The 22,371-nt window shown below is 40.2% G+C and overlaps 1 protein-coding gene across 1 annotated transcript in view; it reads left to right on the top strand.

Moving 5' to 3' along the window:
• LOC132816501 (FRAS1-related extracellular matrix protein 2-like) overlaps positions 1-13,818 on the top strand; it is a 229,101-nt gene extending 215,283 nt beyond the window's left edge. The window contains exons 18-24 of the mRNA XM_060826175.1: positions 803-907; positions 1,530-1,657; positions 2,909-3,043; positions 6,062-6,188; positions 7,148-7,335; positions 7,669-7,815; positions 11,190-13,818. Coding sequence (XP_060682158.1) covers positions 803-907; positions 1,530-1,657; positions 2,909-3,043; positions 6,062-6,188; positions 7,148-7,335; positions 7,669-7,815; positions 11,190-11,690 — 1,331 coding nt within the window. The 3' untranslated portion in view covers positions 11,691-13,818. The remainder of the gene's footprint in view (positions 1-802; positions 908-1,529; positions 1,658-2,908; positions 3,044-6,061; positions 6,189-7,147; positions 7,336-7,668; positions 7,816-11,189) is intronic.
• Positions 13,819-22,371: the final 8,553 nt, after the last annotated feature.

Below are 22,371 nucleotides of genomic sequence, written 5' to 3' on the forward strand. Positions count from 1 at the left end.
AGAAGCTCAATTCCAATGTGATCCAACAGATCATATATCTAAATTGAGGGGTGAGGACTTTCCTCAAATAACTGCTGTCAACGATATGGAGAGCTAGAATGATATGTAGAGCTCGAGTGGGTTTATCCCATTGTATATTCATTGTCTGAGTTCATCTTCACGTCAATACATCTCACGCTACATTAGATGAAGTTAAAAATCACACAACACCAGATTATAGTCCAACAGGTTTAGATTAGATTAGATTACTTAGATTACTTACAGTGTGGAAACAGGCCCTTCGGCCCAACAAGTCCACACTGACCCACCGAAGCGCAACCCACCCATACCCCTAAATTTTTACCCCATACCTAACACTACGGGCAATTTAGCATAGCCAATTCACCTGACCCGCACATCTTTCGACTGTGGGAGGAAACCGGAGCACCCGGAGGAAACCCACGCAGACACGGGGAGAACGTGCAAACTCCACACAGTCAGTCGCCTGAGTCGGGAATTGAACCCGGGTTTCAGGCGCTGTGAGACAGCAGTGCTAACCACTGTGCCACCGTGCCGCCCATAACGTATAAGCTTTCAGAGCAATCAGAAAGGTTGTACTTCCAAATAGACCTATTGGACTATAACCTGGTGTTCTGTGATTGCTAACTTTGTCCAATCCTGTCCAACACCGGCACCTCCACATCATGGCTTACAATCAGATGACATTAAGGAAAGTTCACACTGTTAGTTCTGAATATCAATGGTCACTATTTCAGATGCTTTTTGCCCGAGTTAATAAAGATGCCTGTGTGTGTACCGCTAGGTGCTCTTTACCCAACCAGCATGCGGATCAATAGTGAAGGACGCCTGGTGGTGAATTTCCGTACAGATGCACGATTCCGGGGTCTCTTTGTTATGTCACATGCTGGTGAGTGAGTTTCTTTTGTGTCATTGCTCAGTTTCCTTTCAACACTTTCCTTCCTCTCTCCTGAAGACCCCTCACATCTATTTCACATGGTAAGTCCTTAAGATGTGTAATGCACCACTAGATAGAATGGGAGATACAAACCCAGCATGAACTTCCTTAGGAAACCTGGACAACTGGTTAAATGAGAAAGAATTGCAGGAATATAGAGAAGGTGGAGAAGTCTCCGACTGATTTATTGTTCTCCGAAAAGCCTAGATAGGTTCACTGAATGTTTCCGTTCGGGTTTTAGTGTTCTGTGATTTTAAATACTGTTCCATGTGCATACGTGTAACTGTAATTTGTACTACAGTGTTGTTCAACTGATCATGTGCCTAAGTTGAACAATGAGGATGTTAGTCAAATAACAGGAGTCTGTTGATATGGAGATCCACAAAAGGTTTACACCATTGACTGAACTCACTTTCACATCAGCACACCTCAGTGTTCACCACATGACATTATGATAGGTTTGAGCTGTCAGTTCGAGATATTAATGTTCACAATAAATGTTGACAGACTTGTAGCTACTTGACTGCTTGTAATAGTGTTTTTGAGATGCCCTAAAATCATCTGTCCTTTCCAGCATCACCACTGAGCTCCATGGTTATGTCAGCTGATCATCCAGGATTGACCTTTACCCTCAGTTTAGTGCGGACTGAGCCAACATACAATCATCCTGAGCAACAGTGGAGTTTCACTTCAGATTTTGCTGTAAGTTTTATCAATTTAAACTGAGAGGAGAGGAATTATTGATGAACCAGTTGATCACAATATATTATGACTTACCAAGATCAGATGAAAATCAGGATTCTTAAATATGACATGTTCAGTGGGAGATGCAGGAATGGGTAGTTTGTAATAAGCTTATCTGGAGTATTGGTTTGGCCTCAACTGGAGTGTTATCATCAATTTTTAGCACCACGTGTCAGGAAAGGTGTGCCTGTTAGGAGTCTGTTAAGAGGGCTGCATTATAGCTCAATGGTTAGCACTGCTGCCTAACAGCGCTTGGGACCCGGGTTTGATTCTCCCTGTGTCTGCGTGGGTTTCCTCTAGATGCTCCGGTTTCCTCCCACAGATGTGTAGGTTAGATGGATTGCCTATGGGGAATGCAGGGTTACAAGCATTGGGTAAGAGGGTGGTTCTTGGTGGAATGCCCTTTGGAGGGTTGGTGTGGACTTGATGGGCCAATTGACCTGCATCCATGCTGGAGAAAATCAATGAATTGGCTGTTAAACAGCCGCAAGGTGCTTGATGTTCCAATGAGCAGGGTTTCCTTCCACCACCCCTGATGTGTTCATCAGTCGGGGAGGGCAAAGAACGAGTAACCCCATAAAATTCAGCTGAAGGACTTGACCACATCGCTTATGCTTTCACTGCCCAGTTTCGAATGCTTCGTTACCAGGGGTAGCATCTTTCAAGTGGACTGTTAAACACAAACTCTCGTTTCCTCTAACAGTACTCCAGGTAGAAATAAAAGGACCCATGGCATTATTTAAGAACACAACTTTTTTTTTCCCTGGTGTCTTAATCGACATCAGGGCAGTAGATAAAGCAGTTTCAAAAATATATGGTGTACTTGTCCTTAGTAAACAATGCACAGAATACAAGAGCAAGGAAATTATTATGGAACTGTGTGAAGCACTGGATAGGCCACATCTGACGTAATGTGTGTATAGTTCTGGTCACTACATTATTGGAAGGATGTGATTGCAACTAACAGGGTGCAGAGGTGATTGATCAGGATGCTGTCAGGGCTGGTGGGTCTCAGCAATGAGGAAGGATTGGATCACTAACCATGAAATCAAACTTTAAAAGACATGTAAAAGGTCACCATAATATGTCAAAAATCCAGAAAGATATGGTATTCTGTGTTGATGTAATTATTTATAAATATAGGATTAATTATCTGATGTGATCTGGGTATATTTTCTCTGGTTTCAGTTAATCTCTTGCTTGTCCTAGGTCCGTGATTATTCAGGAACGTACACTGTGAAGCTTATTCCTTGCGTCTCTGCTCCGAGCCAGGAGTATACCATCCCAATCGTGTGCAATCCAAGGGAGCCAATAACCTTTGACCTTGACATCAGGTTTCAGCAGGTATGAGATTATTAAAAAGCTCAAATGAGCCTCTCTTCCTTGCCTGTGAACTCCTCCATTCCTCTCAGTTGCGTGGGAAGGCAATATTCGTGTGATAAAAATAGCAACAGTGCAATTCAGGAAACTTTCTCACTGAAATGCATATCATTTCCATGTTGGTGCACTGGTGAGACCACATCTGGAGTACTATGACTTTCAAGAACATAAACCATATACCTGCCCTTTCCTTCTCCATGGTTTTTATTACACATTTCTGGACACTTTCTGTGTTTTCTATTTTGCATCTGGTGCCTTTCTGACCGTACCACATGCAGGTTACATCAGCCAGAATTCCAGCTTATCCATACTTGTTTGTTGATTCTATCTCCAGAACCTCCTCCAGTCTTACAAGTTTTTGAGGACTTGGGACTCCTCTAATTCTGGCATTTTGCAATTTTATTTGCTCCATTATTGGCAGTTAGGCAAGGTAGTAAAGATCCGAAAAGGTTAATACTGAGGAGCACCTGAAGCACTACCATCATTTGGGCTTGGTGGATAACACCGAGAATCTCGAAGGACTAAGGTCTACATCGTCTCTAATAATGTCTGACAAATCAGTGTAACTTGTACATAATTGCTGTCATGCAATAACCTATATCTTATTTAAAACAAGAGTCTCATCTCATGAGCCGACCAAATGGTTTTCCTGTCCTGCACAAGACAAAGTAAGCCGTGTAGATCCCTGGCATGAAAGAGGATGATAGTAACAAATCTACCTTGAAGTTAGCAATGTACAGAGAGCTTATAAAATATGATGAGCAGGGGTAAGAACTGCAAATGCACAGAAACTTCACACGAAGTTCTGGAGCTCTCTCCTCCACCTTTAGAGACCCCACCTCAGTAGCTTTTGATAGTTATTTCTTTCTGTTGCTTAGTGTTACAACAGGAGGTCAAACCCCTCTGCTAACTAAAACTAAAACACCAGATAAGCTTGCCTCACCTGTAATCAGCTAGAAGTGTGAGTGAGTAAAAAAGAACCTTTGATTTCCACTGTTCAAGAATAAAAAGATTTATTTTTCTAACTCGTAACAGTGAACATTAATCAAAAACTAGTAACAAAACCGAGCCCCCTTTTTCTTCTTAACTAATCAATATCCAACCCTGACTCTATAAAATGCTGCTCCCGTAACACAATTATAAAACATTAAATCAACTTAATCTCCCTGGGTCCATACAGCCTTTTATGCTCTCTTCCTTCTGGGCTTCCAAATCGCTGTCTTCTCATGTGTCATCTTCTTACTCTTCATTGTTTTTGCCGATGGTGTGCTCTCCGGTTCGATGGGTTGGCTCTCTTCAATTTTCAAAATGCACTTTTTGCATCCCGAAGACTTGTACTCTTTCATTGGTCTGATGTTGTCAATACAATCACAATTCTGACTCAGTTGTTTTCTTTTGGTATTCTGGTCATAATTTAAATTAATTGGTTAAATTCAAAGCTGGTTACCTTAACATCAAAAGACAACCCCAAGCCAACGGTTACTTATTATCAATTCTCAGCACTCGATGCAGCAGTCAGCTAGTCACAGACACACGTGATGTCAAAAATCACTCAGCTCTGAAAAGCCCTTTCTGTCTTAAAGGGCTATATATACTTTTTGACTTTGTAGTACTTGGTGTCAAAATTATTCATTAATTCATATTTTTAATCAACCTATTAATATGCGATGACACACCTCTGAACAGGTGGGATTTGAACTCAGGCCTCCTTGCTCACTACCACTGTGCACAAGAGCCTTCAAATTATTTGTTGATACCAATCTAGCAGTAGGAACTGTTGTAAAGATGTCCTGGGACTGAGATGATTAACTTCCAACAGCTATCTTTTTTCATTTAGGAGTGTCTCTAACATTAGAGAGTTTTCCCCCAATTCCATTGACTTCAGTGTTGCCTTGGCTGCTTGATGCTGCTTAATCCTAAAGATGCTTTGATGTTAAGGGCAGTTACACTCACCTCACCTCTCAAGTTCACATCTTGTTTGTCCACGATGGAATTAAATATGTAATGAGGTCAGGAGCTAAGTGGCCCAGGCATAATCCAAGCTTAGTTTCAGTGAACAGGTTAAAGCTTGTTGGCACTATCTTTGGAGGCTGATGTGTTGGGATTTGGCCTGTATTTTGTGGGCATGATGTACCTGGGTGATTTTTCACAATGATGGGTTAATTGCCAGCATTGTAACTGTACTCGAACAGCTTGGCTTGTGACACAGCTACTCCATTGTTATCAGGGTGGTATCCAGTGCTTTCAGCAATTTCATGTGAACTGAATCAACTTGTTTGAAGAGTTGGAGTTGGGGTGGGTTCCTCAGGATAAGACTGAACTGGACAGGTACTTTTGGCTAAAGATAGTTGCATTCAGCTTTGTCGCTTGCGCTGATGTGTTAGGCTCCCCAGTCGTTCAGGATGAGGATATGTGTGAAACCTCCTCCTTTTGTTAGTGCTTCATCATACAGCATCATTCACGACTGAATGCAGCAGGAGTGCATGGCTTACATTAGATCCTTTAGTTACTGTAGTGATTGGAACTAGGTGGATCTGGTTGACTATGAGATCCTTGATTGGGGTTGTTAACCTGAGCCAATTAGAAAAGCCTTGGCTGACAAATATTAACAGGAGATTAGAATCTCCTCAATTCAGGGGATTGACTCTAAGCTGGCTGGCCACAGCACAGTGCACAGATAAATGAATAAAATTTGACTTAGTGATGGTATATCAGTCTTTGTGCAGCTAATTCAGTTACCTTGTTGTTCTTGTACCTTGAGTGAGCCATGTCTGTTTTCCATCCATACTACATCCTAGGTGGGGTTTGTGCAAGGTGGTTAATAGGCAATTGAGCAGCTGGTATACATGTGCTGTAGAGCTATTGGCATCTATTATGGGCATGAATCAAAGTACTCTTTCCTTTTCCATGAAGTTTGGAATTCATCCATCATTATCGTTGCAAACTATGTTTTGACTTATTGACTTTATCTGCTGCTTCCAGGTGAGTGATCCAGTTGCTGCTGAGTTCAGCCTGAATACTCAAATGTTCTTGTTAAATAGAAAAGGTCTCTGGCTGTCGGACGGCTCTATGGGATTTGGAGAAGGCAGTGATGTCGCTTTCACTGAAGGTATGGAAGTCTGGCCATTTACTGTTTTCTTGACAGAGAAAAGAAACATGCTGTTTAATAATCAAGTCCTCATACACAACCTAGAAGGCTGGGCATCCTGAAATCCATTCAAAGGCAGCAGTTGTTTCTCTTAAAATTTGATGACAGCTTGTATGGCTGTGCGAGGACTCCAGAAAGAAGCCTTGACAATCCTTCTTCCCCAAAACATTCTCTCCCCATCCCCACACTGGCTCTCTGTCTCTCAACCCCCATTCCATTAGTGGTTAAGCATCAAATTTTCTGTATAGAAAGTGCAGTTAGCCGGTGGGGACAGAAAGCATATCTGCACATCTTACATAAATTAGGTGCTCTTCTCTAGACCCCTCAATGAGGTCAAGCCAAGTGAGCCCTGACAAGTGCCAATTGCCAATTCTGATATCTACCAGAATCAGTTCACAAGAGCACTGAATCTGCTGTGAAATTTGTATAAAGATGTATGGTCGCTGGTGTCATCCCAGTGACATAATATATAATAATTTGCAACAGTTTTGCACTTTTACGCTGTTGAGCGTCCTTCCAACAACAAGAATGTTTTGGAAGAATGTTCCACTGGAAACACTGTCCCTAGTTTACCTGAGAAACCAATTGCCAGCATTATGATGTGCTGTATTGTCCTATGGAATCTGTCTCCTGTCTAATTATTCAGCAGTTCACACTATTGTGAAACAAAGTGTGGTGTCAAGATGAAGCTAGGGAAGGTCAGAGCATGCCGCTACAGCATTTGCAGTAATTAATTGCTGCTTTAGATAGATAGAGACCTGAAAATGAGGTGATTTGCTCATAAGGAAATTTCACAGGAAGTGGAATGATATCAATGCATACCAAAATAGCAAAAGAGTACTTTTCAGGGAAGGGAAATAGTTTGGTAATACGATACAAAGTTTCATCAGATTCCTAACTGAAATTTATTTTCCCCGCAGGATCAGTTGTCTATGGACGTGTGATGGTTGATCCTGTGCAGAACCTGGGAGACTCTTTCCATTGTAGTATTGAGAAAGTGTTTCTGTGTACAGGAGCTGATGGTTATGTGCCCAAGTACAACCCAATAAACAGTGAATATGGCTGCCTGGCCGACTCATCGTCTCTCTTATACAGGTTCAAAATCCTGGTAAGTCAATTATTTCAGATGGCTCAAAGTGTTCCTCATTGTAAGTGTGCCCAGACCTTCAGCAGAATACAGCTATGAATTTTCTGGGAGGAGTAAGGAGAAGATTGCTGAGTAAAATGTTGAGAGAGAAAAGGTGAATTCATGCATGTTAACTAAGGTGCCTTTATTGCTAATCTGTTAAATGTCATTGCTATTGCTCTGCTTGGAAACCATTGTTTTATTGTTGGAAGCAGTTCTCTGGGCTGCCTTTAATACAAATTATCAACCTCCTCAAATGTGGCTTAAGTATTTTTATTTTCAGTGATGTACTGTAACTTTTACTTTTCTGAACAGGATAAGGCTCAGCCTGAGACACAGGATCCATATTTTGGAAATGTCGCATTCAATGCTAAACTTGCGATAGATGACACTGAAGCAATTCCACTTTCCAGACAGCCTGGATCTGATGGCTTTCGAATTGACTCCTCCCCACTCTTCCAGGTAGGAAACTCATGTTTGTTGCCTTTATTTACACAAACAATACCTTTCTTGACTTGCTGGCTGGAAGGCACATGCTGTGCTATCAACACAAGGATTATCAGGTGCAGTTACAAAAAATCAGATATTGTGTTATTAGTGGATCATTGTTCCATCACTTTTGGTATTTTTAGGACTGAGACATATTTTATTTCTAAAAGCTATTAGTTGACTTTTGCTGAGGAAGCAACAGTTACATCACCAGCAGGGGCCAAAAGCAGGGGATGACCCCACTTCTGTGGGCAAAGAATGTCCGATCTGGATATTTTTGGTGACTAGAGCCAGGGCTGCCTCCCCTATTAAGGGTGGCAGTCTGTCCCAAGAGCTGCCAGCTCAATTAGAGAGCTGGCATTCACACAACGCAATAACACAAAGTAAACCTTCAGGTAACTCCACAGAGTAACATTCACACCAGATAGGTTCCAGGTAATGACCATCTCCAGCAAGAGCGAACCAAAGCCTTGCCCCTTGATATTCAGTGACATTACACTCACTGAATCACCCCCCTTATTAACATCCTGGGGACATTACCATTGATCAGAAACTGAACTGGATATAAAAATACTGCGACTACAAACACAATTCAGATGCTAGCAATCCTACTGTAAGTAATTCACCTCCTGACGTCCCGTTTGCCAAAATGAGTGTAGTTTCAACAACGCTTAAGAAGCTTGACACCATCCCGGACAAAGCAGCTCACTTTATTGATGCCACATCCAAAAACATTCACACTCTCCATCACCAATGCTTAGTAGCAGCATTGTGTACCATCTACATGATGTAATGCAGAAATTTACCAAAGTTCCCTAGACAGAACTTTCCAAACCTATAACTACTTCCATCCAGAAGGACAAGAGAAGCAGCAACATAGGAACACTATCATCTGCAAGTTCCTCTCCAGGCCACTCACTATCCTGATTTCAAATATATCACCATCCCTTCAATGTCACTGGATCGAAATCCTGGCATTCCCTCCCGAAAGATCAGCTCCAGTGAATGGACTGTATCGATTCAAGAAGGGAGCTCACTACCAGTTTTTAAGGACAAGTAGGCATGACCAGTAAGTGCAGACCTTTTGATGTGAATTCAACCAAGGCCTTCAAAACTGAGCAGATTTATTATCTGAAGAGAAAAGGATTTTGGGAGCCACAGGGAAAAGGTGGGAGAATGGGGCTAGGTGTGTTGTTCTTGCACAGAACTGGGCATATAGATAATGGCCTAATTGTGTTCTGAAGCATTTTTTGAGATACATCAGCTCCCTCTTATTAGGAGATTTTCTTTTAAATACTGTACAACCTTGTTCTGAATAATGAATTCTATTATTTTGCCAATTACCAATGTAACTACTTTGTCGGTAGCTAGCTAAACTTTCAATTATTTCTGATCATTTTTATTAGACCCAGCGAAAAAATTTATCTCTAACCAAACTTTTTTTCTGGGCTTCATTTAATGTACTCAATCCATTCAGTGGTCAAATAAAGCAATGGTAATTAATTTACTAATGCTAGTGCCTGGCACCTCCAAAAGTGTTTATTTTCTGCGGGAATTCATTGGTGTACTTTTTAGGCATTTATAATAAATTTTCCACTGAGGCATCCTTCACACGACGATGGTTTATGTTCGTAGTAGATTGTCACAATGGAGTATGTTTGAATTTTAATTAGTTAATGTTTAAATTGCAACCTGAATTGTCAACCTTAAATGTCTTTGTGCACTGTAATATCCATAGACAGACCATTGGAAAATACAATGGCAGGTTCATCAATTTCTTAGTGTTTCTGTTTGAGTCTGAGTCACTAGCCACTAAAGGTCTCTGAATATACTAGCCACCCATCCCACTGACCGCTTTCCAACACCTGATCTGTGGCCTTCTAATTTACAGTGCTTCGGGTACAGATCAGGTTCCTTCAAATGTATTGAGAGATTTGCCTTAACCACAAACCAAACAGTGAGTTCCAGGCACCCTTTGGGTAAAGACACATTTTCTCATGTCTCCTCTTATCTAAATCTGTGCCCCCTTTGACCTCTCCAGGAGGGAAGCAATTGCATTAATTTCCATCCTATCCAAGCCCCTCATTATTTTATACACCTCAATTAAGTGACTGTTTGCTAACCTTACAACAAAGGAGGGTAATGTTAGCCTATTCAATCTTTCCACATGGCTGTAAATCTCAAGCCCTGGCCGCTTTCTTGTAAGTCGTGTCTGTATTCTGTCTCGAGCAATATGTCTTTTCTGTACTTTGGTGACCAATTTGGTACACACAATTCCAGCTGTGGCCTAACGAGTGTCTGATATAGTTCCAGCATTGCATCCAGTGAAAAGGCAGGAAACGAGTAGATGGTCAACAGATCACTATGATTTCGTTAAACAGTCCAGCAAACTTGATGGGCTGAATGTTTCGACATCTATTGGTCCAATGATCCTTATATACCATAAATAGCAAGAACCTAATACTAAACCCCACAGAAAATTACTGGAAACCAGTTTCCATTTGCAAAAATGTTGTCAACTGTTACACATTGTTTGCTGTTACTGGACCCAATTCATCAGATTCCCATGTATTCCTTAGGTCTTGCTATTTCTGACAAGTTTGCCATGTGGGACTCTATCAAATGCCTTACTAAGCCCATGTGGGCCACAGCCACTACACTCACTTCATCACTTTTTTTGTTTTTTTTTTGCTCAAACAATTCAATCATATTAATAAGATATGGCTTTCCCTTAAAAAAGTCATGATGCTTAATGCGTGCCGTTCTAAGTGACAGCTAATTCTATCTCTACATAGTGATTTTGAGTCGAGAGTGTGGTGCTAGAAAAGCACAGCTGGTCAGGCAGCATCTGAGGAACAAGAGTATCGATGTTTCAGGCAAAAACCCTTCATCAGGAATCCTCGGATGCTGCCTGACATGCTGTGCTTTTCCAGCACCACACACTCAACTTTGATCTCCAGCATCTGCAGCCCTCACTTCTTCCTAGTGATTTCGAGCAATTTGCCCACCACTGAGGTTAGACCGACGAGTCTGTAATTATTTGGCCTATCCCTTGCATTCTTTTTGAATCTTGATACAACATTTGCGGACATCCCACCTCTGCTACCTCATTGAAAAATGTTCATCACAACATCCATTATTTCCTCTCTGGCTTCCTTTAACATTCTATTCTATTGTAAAAGATAAATCTATTTTAAAACTATGTTCTCAGATGTGAAATAAAATGGTTAATGGTATCTTTAAAGTCATTTTCTCTCTCCAGTCAGGTCCGGTTATTTGGTCTGTATTTTTAAATACTTAGATTGCTGCACTGAAGTCTGAATCATCATGTTATATTTCATCTGTAGGTCGCTGCTGGTCGTGAGTGGTATATTCATGCCATTTACACTGTGCGCTCTAGGGACACTGCTAGCAGAGGCATTGGAAAGAGAAGTGTGGAATATCATATTCTTTCACATTCTGGAAATGTGAGCTCCATGGGGCATTCACGCCAGCGACGATCAGTTAAAGAAGCTCCTCTACTGGCTGAGGACATTGGCATCGCAAACAACAGAGGAACCAACATTCAGCATATTGCCTTGGACCGCAGCAACAGGAAGAAGGTTGTCAAGGAAGAGATCTACCCTGAAGGAGCTGTTGCTAGATCACCAAATGACCGAGGTGACAAAATTGGCAACGTTCCCATTATTGGAGGCTTTGCAGCTTTAATCCTCGCTATATGTGTTGTCATTATCATTGTCATTCTGTTGAAGCGCAGAAAACAATCAGATAAGGGAGCGTACAAGAAATCGTCCAGAGTCCAGACCATGACTGCACAGAATTATCACAGCGACAGTTCTGAGGTTTGATCAACATCAAGTTCTAACTCAGCCAACTCCAGAGTGCCTCAGAGGACTTGAACTGTGCCTTATTACAAAGACCAGAACGTTATTTATCCAATTACTGTAGTCACTTGACTCCAGCTGTACTTGAATGTTTGGTTTTGGAACCCATGCAACATCACATTCACAGAAACTAGATCATGGGTCTCAATTATCATCTTTGCACAGAATTCAGCAAGTGACCTAAAATGCACTGTCCATTGAGAGGCACTGCACAGACTGCATCACATATGTCGGGGGAGGAGGGGTGGGGCAGCCAAGGGTTATGTGTGAGGGGAATCCACTATTTTTTAAATTGCTTTCCCTGAACAGGATTAAAAGACGACTGTATCTAAAGGTGCTATTAGTTCTTTCCTATTGTAAAGGAGATTTATTAACTTATGTAGATGATGTAAAGACTGGAGGTGCAGTAGTTAGAAGACTCAATAAATCAATTTTTTAATGTTCTGTTTGTTTCTAGCTTGTAAATGAGTAAGCCAGCATTTTGTAGAAGAATATTGCAGCGCAGACAAATGCACTGGAAGACTAACCAGTCATGGAATAGCAAAATAGTTCCGAGGGAAGAGCCTTATAATCTTTGCATCTCCCGATAAACCTTTATAAATACAAAAAAAATCACCTAGAGATTGTTTTGTTCATTTGGGAATACTGAGGTGCTTTAGCTTGCACACCCTGTGGTCTCTAAGTTATCCACATGGTGCTTTCTTGTTTTGTATCTTTATTTAAAATTCTTGGGCAGGTTCAGTTTATTCATTTCATGTGTCACGTTGTGCTCTGATCTGCAAGCAAGTGTATTTACTGCATGTGTACTGCTGTCACTAAGTGTTATCTTGTGCTGCATGAGGGAATAGCAGATGGTGGGTGTGTAAATGTTTAGCAGGCTTGTTGTAACTGTCCTTGGTGGCCAAGGATGTGCCTTTCTTAAAATTCAAAAAAAAATTCACCACATCACTTTTTTTTTCCATAATGACAAGTGAAGTTAACTTCTGTAAGACTTCCTCACTAGGTCTGCTCTGATCTATGGAATAACTCTAGACCAAGGCCAGGTAATCCCTGCACTCATGCAAGAGTAGACCTAATAATTAGGTCTTCAGTAATTGTGTTTGGCTTCATACAATGTTGTCGTTCTGACTACTTAGTGCATTGATACTATCATGTCATAGGAAAAGAAATCACAATAAAGCTAGTGGTATTTGATATTTTCTGTTTCAGTTAATTCATCACTTCAATTTAGTTCTGTCACCACTAATTCATCTATGACTACCAGTACTTTATTTTCATGTTTTAAATCTCAAATCATCTCTCCAGAAACAATTCCCCTTGGATCTAGATTTAAACTGTTTTTCTTTACACTTTGAATGGATGTGATATAAAGTTCACATACAAAGTGTTATATTTTAATGAGGTCCTATTGACAACAGCATACTTAGTTTTGTGTGTGCCTGCAGTGTAGTCATGGTTATTTCATTATAGAATGTGTAGCGACAAATTTTACGACAAAAATGCTTCAAAATACTCAACTGATTGTAACAGTGGACTATATGAACACTGTAGATGCTTTATGTATAAACTATAGAAAATCCTGAAATAATTCACTGTTCACTTGACTTTTTTTTATTTCTGCCTTGTTATGCACCATTAGTTCATTTCATTTTGTTTTAAGTAATGTTTTAAATCTGTCATTGTAATTCTTTATGTATGATACCAACTGCTCATTTGAAGTAGGAAAACCATGCATTTTATGGAAATAGAATTTATCCATTAAGCATAAAAGGGTAATTTGGTTATTCTACACATTTTGCTGCACTGTTAGCAACATCTCTTGCCTGTTGTGTTTGGAAACTTGTTTGCAAATCCAATTATTCCATTGTGGGACACTGATATTTAAAGCAAGATTATTTAATTTTGCTTTCCTGGGAAGTAGTCAGTATTAAACTTATTGGCTGCATATTGTAACTATTTGTAACACATCAGCAAGTATAAAGTTGGCAAAAATCATTTCTAGGAATAATGTAAAAAGCTGCAGTTAAAAATTATAATTTTAACCCTTCCTTTCTTTTTTAGGAATGTGTCATATTGCATTCAAATAAAATATTCTTTCTCCTACTTGTAATGAATAAAGTTGATTTTACAAGAGCATGTTCTATTTTTCCCTCAGTCCACGCTACATTTCCTTTTTGTTTTCTGTGTATTGAGTTCTTATAAACTGGAATTTCAGTGCTTATAAGGTCTATTTTAACTATGTCATTCAAAGGAAGATTATCAAAAGTCAAAAGTCACCATTGTAGTGCCAATTATATGGGATGTATGGAACTTGCTTTAAATCACTCCTAATAAGCTTGTTCCTGTTCACCCTTGCAAGAGTGTTGAAAGGAGAAGTTATTAACAGACCTTTTGTTTGGCCTTGCCAATTCCACATGTAATATTGATATATTGAATATACAATGAACGCAAGTCCTGACACAAACTTAATGATCACTTTTCCCATGAGTGAACTTAGTCAAGATAATAATCCCTATGTATTAAATTCTTAACACTGCCATCTATGTTTGGCTGGAATTTCCTCAGACCTATTCTACTACAATTTGGTTGGAAGTGCAGTTGAATGCTCACTGCAGTGGAGTTAACACAGCACTTTCAGTGAAGGAGTAAACATGAGGAATTCCTGGCTCATGATTTTCTTGTCACTTTGTAAGTAACAACTCATTTGGCTAAAGAAAACAACAAATTCCTTTGCTTTTTGTTATTCATCTCCTGGCGCCAAAATGGATGCCTTTTTGGATGTGAGCTTTTGAAGAGCAACTTGGAGATGAGGACGTAAGTTCACTTGGTTAATTTTTAGCTGCAAAGCCGGCCCTTTAGGATTAGTGAAGAGTTTCCAGGGTTTGACAATTATTCTTCTTGACACTGATGTGTCATAGAGATGTGCAGCATGGAAGCAGACCCTTTGGTCGAACTTGTCCATGCCAACCAGTTATCCTGTCCTGACCTAACCTTGTCACATTTGCCAGCACTTGACCCATATCCCTCTGAACCCTTCCTATACCCATCCAGATGTCTTTTAAGTGTTGTAATTGTATCAACCTCCACCACTTCCTCTGACAACTCATTACGCACACATACCACCCTCTGCCTGAAAATGCCGCTGCAGTCCCTTTTGAATTTTTTCCCTCTCACCCTAGGGCTATGCCATCTCATTCTGGTCTCCCCCTCCCCAGGGGAAAGACCTTGTCTATTCACCCTATCCATGCCCCTCATGATTTTATAAACCTCTATAAGGCCACCCCTCAGCCTCTGATGCTCCAGGGAAAACAGCCCCAGCCTATTCGGCCTCTCCATATAGCTCAAATCCTTCACCCCTGCAAACATCCTCGTAAATCCTTTCAAATTTCACAACATATGTTGAATAAAAATGAGGGTGTTTCCACTCCGATGACAAAGAAAATCAAAAAGAAAGGTTAATTGACTGGCACTCGAGAAACGCTTGATTGAGTGCCAAAAAATTTGTTCAAAGTTCCAATCAGTATTGGAATATGTTGTCCTGCAAGGATGGCTGTCTTGGGTGACTAGTTGAGGGAGCATGAAGAAGGAGCAGAATATGAAGGTATTTCCAGGAATGCATTCATCTGGAGTTTGCCTTATGGCAAGGCACTCATATTGTCACAAAGGGTGAGTCAGAAAGTTTTTACAGCATGAAAAGATGCACTTCAGCACATTGTGTCCAAGCCAGTCATCAAATGTCCATCTATTCTACTCCCATTTTCTGGCACTTGGCCTATAATCTTATATGCTATGGCATTTCAAATGCTCATCTAAATATTTTTTGAAGGAACCCACCTCTCTCACTTTTTCAGGCAGTCAGTTCTAGATATCGACAGTCCTTTGAGTAAAATGTTTTCCTATCTACCCTGTCTATGCCCCTTAGAACTTTGTACACCTCAATTAGAATTTTTTTCATCAGCCTTCTCTGTTCGAAGGAAAACAACTATAGCCTATCAAATCTCTCTTCTTAGCTAAGTTGCTCCAGCCCCGGCAACATCCTGGTGAATCTCTTCTACACTATAGTTCAATCATATCCTTCCTGTAATGTGGTGACCTGAACTATACACGGTGCTCCAGCTATGGCTAAATAACATAACAGCTCCATCATAGCTTCCTTGTTCTTGTATTCAATACCTTGACTAATAAAGTCAAAACTCAAATGACACCAGGTTATAGTCCAACAGGTTAATTTGATATTGCAAGCTTTTGGAGCTCCATTCCTTCCTCAGTTGCAGTATGATAGAGAGGTATTAAACATAGCACTTATAAGCAAAAAGTTAACAACTTTAAAACAAGCTGTCATTGTTGAGTTCTTTAATCAGTTAGGAGGTAGACTACTGATTAAAATGCAAAATCCGGATTCCTTTCAAGTCTTTGTCCCTAGACAATTAAAGGTTTTATCAATGTGCAAGAGATGATAACTCATGTTAGACAATGCACTTTAGGAGTGAGGGCCCTGCTTTGAATCTATGTTTTAATGTGCGGTCTTATAAAGGCAAGGATCCCATATGTTTTCTTAATCACTTTATCTGCTTGTCCTTCTGCCTCCAAGGATCTGTGGACATACACATCAGGGTCCCTCTGATTCTTTGCACTTCCTAGGGTTCTATCATTCAATGTGTATTCCCTTGGCTTTTTAGTCCATGTAAAATGCACCACCTCACACTTTTCTGGATTAAAATGCATTTGTCACTATCTGACCATGCAGTCTGTATTGTCCTGTCGCCTCAGGCTATCCTCCTCACTACTTAGCACATCGTGGACCAGCAACACTGGCCAAGCATGCAGTCCGGTTCTTCACTTGGATAGCTACACAGCCTACCCCAAATATACCATTTGAAATAAGCTTATCTCTCTTCAATTTCTGCTCATATGTACTACTCCAGTTAATGCAAATCAAGATTGAAGTGATTTTGACCAGATTTAAATTGTTAAGCGAAAAACAGACACAGTAAAATTTTACATTGATTCAACTAAAGAAAGAGACATGAGGTTAAAAAAGGTAAAATGAATCATTTTGACTGATTTCAAGTATTTTGTCTCAAGTAAAGAATGATCAATATACAGTTCAGATTCCAGAGAAAAGTAGGAGGATGAAAATGCAGCAATTATAACAAATAATCAAATGCTGAAGGTTATTTCTGGATAAGCTAAGACAGGCTGAATTTTTTTTACACCTATAATTACCTTGTGAAAGTAATATTTAAAACACGATGACTTGTCTGAGCCTCACACACATCATTGCATGGCTTCTATTTTGCAGCCAGTTAAGTATTTTCAAGTATTCTTTACATGAATGGTTAAGAGTTCCTGAAACATAATGAAGGGTTATTTGAAGTCAATCCAGGCAGACAGCTGGACAGTAATTGTCATGGACTCATGAAGCATAGTTTGCATAATGCAGAGACCCAGAAGCCATCTCCTTGTTAAATGAGCTTCTTAATGAACATCTAAACTGACACCCGACATAGAACAGAATCTCAATAAGTAAAAGGAAGTGCTGGAGAAAATCAGTACGTCTGGCAGCATCTGTGGAGAGAAAACAAAAGTAAATGTTTCAAGTCTGACATGTCTTCTTTGAAGTATCATATAAAAGTTGAATTACAGACAGTGTTCCTGTCTGTGCAGATGTTGCCAGCTCCTCTGAGTTTTTCCAACATTTTGCTTTTACTTTAGGTTTCCAGCATTTGCAATACTTTGCTTTTATTTCAGAATGTCAATATGCTGGCAGTTCTGTTTCCTGACCTCGGTTGCCTCTGAAACAACAGTACTTAGCTGTGCAAGCTCCAATCCTGTGACAGTCATAAAGCTGCAACAGACAAAAGAGCTCTGTGGTTTGTTGTTATAAATCATGGTAATTTCGTCCCTATGAATTTAGAGGAAATAGAAGAGTCAAATTGGAAAGTACTCTAGACATTTACAAAGAAACCATTTAACAAGAATAATTTCTGGTCAATGACACCTTTCAAAATTTCTAGTTGATTGGCTCAAATGTCTAAATTTCTATGAAAGATCCCGTTGTCCATTAACTATATTTAGGTCAGACTTTGTTCATTGTTGAAAACCTCTGACCTATCTTTTCGAAATCTTGCAATATGAATTGATCTAAGTTATTCAGAAAAATTTTAATTCTCCGCTGTATCCTCTACTTTTATGGAAAGAAACGAATGTGACTGAGTAATCTGAATCTTAAATTCTATCTGCAAAATGTAGAGCATCAAATAAACATGTTCTTTTCTCTGCCCTTCTCTCCTGATCCATCAGTGCTGTCCACTGGGTAGGTTTGATCGTATTCCTCAATTAATTCTTAAGTTTTCCATGTCTCAACACGTTGACATGTACCATACAGTCGCTCCATCACATTGATTCAATCCTCCATGGTTTTCTTCCAGCAGTTGTTGGTCAGCTCGTCATGTGACCCATGAGAGATGAGGATTGTCTTGACCTTTCTTTAACCAATCATTTTAGTTTTGAATACATCAGTTTCTTTCACATCTTGTGATGTTTTTCTAGAGCCTGCCAGTTCACTGCTGGGGCAGCTTGAGGGACACACTGTCTACACTGGTAGTCTGGTGGATTACATGCCTGGTCCTTTTGGAGAAAGGAGCTCCTATCCAAGTGAGAGAAAAAGTTCAAGCTTTTTAAGGTGAATACCAACAGTTTTTTTTGCCCTGGAGTTGCAGAGTTCAGAACTTCGGGGTAGATTTTTAAAGTGAGAGGAGAAAGTTTTAGAAAGGACTTGGCGAGCAACCTTTTTCACAAGAGTGTTTCGTGTGTGGAATAAACTGCGAGAGAAAGTGATAGATGCAGGTACAGTGACAACATTTACAAGACATTTGGATTAGTACATGATTAGGAAGGACTTGGAAGGATATGAGCCAAACACAGGCAAGTGGGTCTAGTTTAGTTTGGGAACATGGTGTGGACTAGTTGAACTGAAGTGTCTCTTCCATGCTTTATGACTTTAAGACTTCCCAATACCTGATCATGTAGTAATGTAACGATCTGATCCTTGAAGAAATTATCAGTGTGAGGAGAAGTGGGGGTGAGTGGGGATCTAGCAGAGATCTGTATTATAGACCATGTGCCTGATCCCTGATATTACAGTGATTGCTGATAAATTGTACCAGCAGAGATCCTCCACTTAAACCCTGCCTTTCTGTTTCAGAGAGGTTTTACAAATTGAAACCTTTCCTGAGTAGCATTGCTGAGCATGACCTCAATTGTTAAGTTAGTACAGTGCATGCATTCAGAAGCACACCAACATTTTGGTTCTGTTCTGACACCTTCAGATTTAATAACTACCTGAATATTTGTAAAATACTTACAGTGCACAGTGAAATGCTGGTTCCCAGGTTGATAATAAACCCAACCTCCTGTAGCTGGCTCAGCTACACTGCCTTCTCTCTGATTCTCCTGGCCATTCAGGCAGGCTTGAGGTTCTGTAGCCTCAGGAACTGGTCCTCAGCCCAAGGCACGGCCATGCTTTCAAGTTGGTGCAGGCTACTTGAGTGGTCCAAGTGGATATACATAGTAATGTTGTGGACAGGCGGGTCATATCAGCCTAGTGCTGGTATCCTCAGTCCACTGTCCAGCATCCCAGATCCTGGAGTGAACCTTGCAGCAGCCAGATATTTGTCTCAAGCTGGATCATTAGACTTGAATCATTAGATCTGTTTGTCTCTCCACAGACCTGCTGAAGTTCTCCAACTATTTCTGTTTTTTGTTTCAGATTTCCAATTCTTTATTTTATCTTTAGTCTGCCTCCCCAAAACACTGTAAGATCAGGCTCAGCAGCTAACACCTTGAGAAACATTCTTTAGTCCAGATCACTCTTATAAGTAAGATTTATGGTACGTTATGCTGTGATGGCATAAAGTTTTCAAGTTTGTTTTCAGTGCTTTGTTGGTGCTTTGCTGTTCATTGTTCTTGCAATGATCACACCGGGAATGTAACTCAATCTTTTCACATGTTTTTGTGTGGCAAAGCATCTCTTTTACGGTGTTTTCATTTAACAAGCTAACTTTCAGGAAGTAGGTGCACTGAATGAGGGATGGTTGTATTTGACCCTTAATGTGGTAAATGAGGACTGCAGATGCTGGAAATCAGAGTCAAGAGTGTAGTGCTGGAAAAGCACCGTAGGTCAGGCAGCATCTGAGGAGCAGGAGAATCGATGCTTCAGGCAGAAGCCCTTCATCAGGACTTAATCAGCCCTTAGCGTGTAAGGTAAATATACCTCTTACAGTGCCATGGCAGTGTTAAGTGCATATTCAATCCTTGGCAATTTGCAGGCTGTATGTAGTAACCGATCCTTGAAAATATAAGTGAGATGTGCAGGATTTTCATGTCTACCTGAACTTACCTGTCTAATGTAACTGTGTAAACAGCGTCCTGGCACATGATGCTTTTTGCCGCTATTTCTAACCAATGTATTCAGATATATCATTATACACCTCTGGAGCAGCTGGGATTTGAACCCAGGTCTCCTAGCCTTGAAGGAGGAACACTACCACTGTACCCTAAGAGCCCCTAAGAATAGAAGGAAAATGTTCCCATTCATTGGCTGGAAATCAAATCTGCCCCGCCTTGTGGCAGGCAAGAATCCTATCACTGAACCATCAATGCAACTCACCACTCTGAGTACATTGGTTCTATGGTTAATCAATTAGATGTGGAGCAACAGCCTCATTTAGTGTTCAGTTTATTTGCATTACTAGGGTGCAGTTAAAGAATGTAAGAACAGAGTTTTAACTGTAATATTGTAACTTTCCCAAAATCTTCCAAAACTAAAGACAGATTTAATTCTAAACAACAGGACATAATTGTAATACCTGCTTTATTATTGAAAAGACCATAAGAAACAGGAACACAGTTAGGCCATTCGGTCCTCAAGCCTGCTCTGCTATTTAGTAACATCATGGCTGACCTGACCTTCTTCACATTCTTGCACCTGGTTAATTATTTTAATGAGTGATTGATACCTCTCTGGCATTAAACTGTCATCCTTTAAAGATTGGTATCAATTGATGTAGATGCATTTTTGCACTGGATAACCAAATGTATAACCAGAGTTTCTGACCAATATGGCTTTAAACTAGACTAAATCCATGTAACAATGATGTTAAAAATGCTAAGTAAAAATGACCGATGTCTGTTGTTATTTCTGTGACATACTCGTTATGAAAGGTCATGCATAACATTTGCCAATATTGACTAGAAACCATTTTTGGTTTCCCAAATTTATGTTTGATTAATTCAAGTTGTTTATCCAGAAAAGCACCTGTTCCCTTGGATAGAGCTTTTCAATCCTGAGTATCTATCCTCAGTCTTTTTATTAAGGACTACATTTTGAAGGAGACGTGCCTGATCAAGTTGCTGCGTTTCAAATGACATTTTGGTGCATGATATTTTAAATAGCTTTTTAATAAATCTGGCCTCCATCACTTTCACCTATTCCATTTGACTCTATCTCCCTGAGCAAAGGACCTTGATATATATGCAAAACAGATAGGATTATCTACAACCTGCTTTTACCAAATAGCTCCTCATCATCAGCAATTTCAACTTTCACTTCCAAATTGAGCTCCCTTTCTTTCATTAACTCCCGGACTCTGCTAACTTCTCAATCACAAATCAGGTCCACTTCTCAAACATGCACTACATCCTCGACTTTTATTTCATTCAAAAGGCTTCTTCTTTGTTCAGTAACCAATTTCTCTACACTGACACCAAAATACTGTGGATGCTGATACCTGAAACAAACACAGAGAACACTACAGGTCTGGCAGCATTGTGGAGAAAGAAACAGAGGTCTCATTTGGAATCTGCCTGCTGAGTTTCTGTCCTTCTTCTGCAAGAGTTTGAAACTTGTTGCCTTTCGAATGCTCTTTCTTCTTTCCACTCCTGCCACCATCAAATGTTTGTGTTCCACTTTGTCTATATACTGGCAAGAAAGAATTTACAGGCTAAAGTTAAAAAACGCACAACACCAGCTTATAGTCCAACAGGTTTATTTGGAAGTGCTAGCTTTCGGAGTGTTACTCCTTCATCAGGTTTCTGTGACAGTGGGCATTACAACTATATCCTGTGACAGCTACCTGATGAAGGAGCAGTGCTCCAAAAGCTAACGCTTCCTAATAAACCTATTGGACTATAACCTGGTGTTGTGTAATTTTTAGTTTTGTCTACCCAAGTCCACCATTAGCTCCTCTACATCAAAGGCAGGAAAAGCATTGAAAATGATGGAATAGGTTGGCACGGTGGCTCAGTGATTAGCACTGCTGTCTCACAGCACCAGGGACCCAGGTCCAATTCCAGTCTCAGGCGTCTGTCTGTGTGGAGTTTACACAATCTCCCTGTGTCTATGTTGGTTTCCTCCCACAGTATAAAGTTAGATAGGTTGGCCGTGCTCAGTTGTCCTTAATATCCAGGGATGTGTGGGTTGGGTGGATTAGCCATGGAAAATGCAGGGGTAGAGGGATGAGTCTGGATGGGATGCTGTGTGGAGAGTCAGTGCGGATTTGTAAAACTGATTGGCCTGTTTCCAATCTGTAGCAATTATATTAAATCTACTTAATCCATTTAAAATCAGGCTCTGAGATGGTAG

This window comes from Hemiscyllium ocellatum, chromosome 6, assembly GCF_020745735.1.
Source record: "Hemiscyllium ocellatum isolate sHemOce1 chromosome 6, sHemOce1.pat.X.cur, whole genome shotgun sequence".
Lineage (NCBI taxonomy): Eukaryota > Metazoa > Chordata > Chondrichthyes > Orectolobiformes > Hemiscylliidae > Hemiscyllium > Hemiscyllium ocellatum.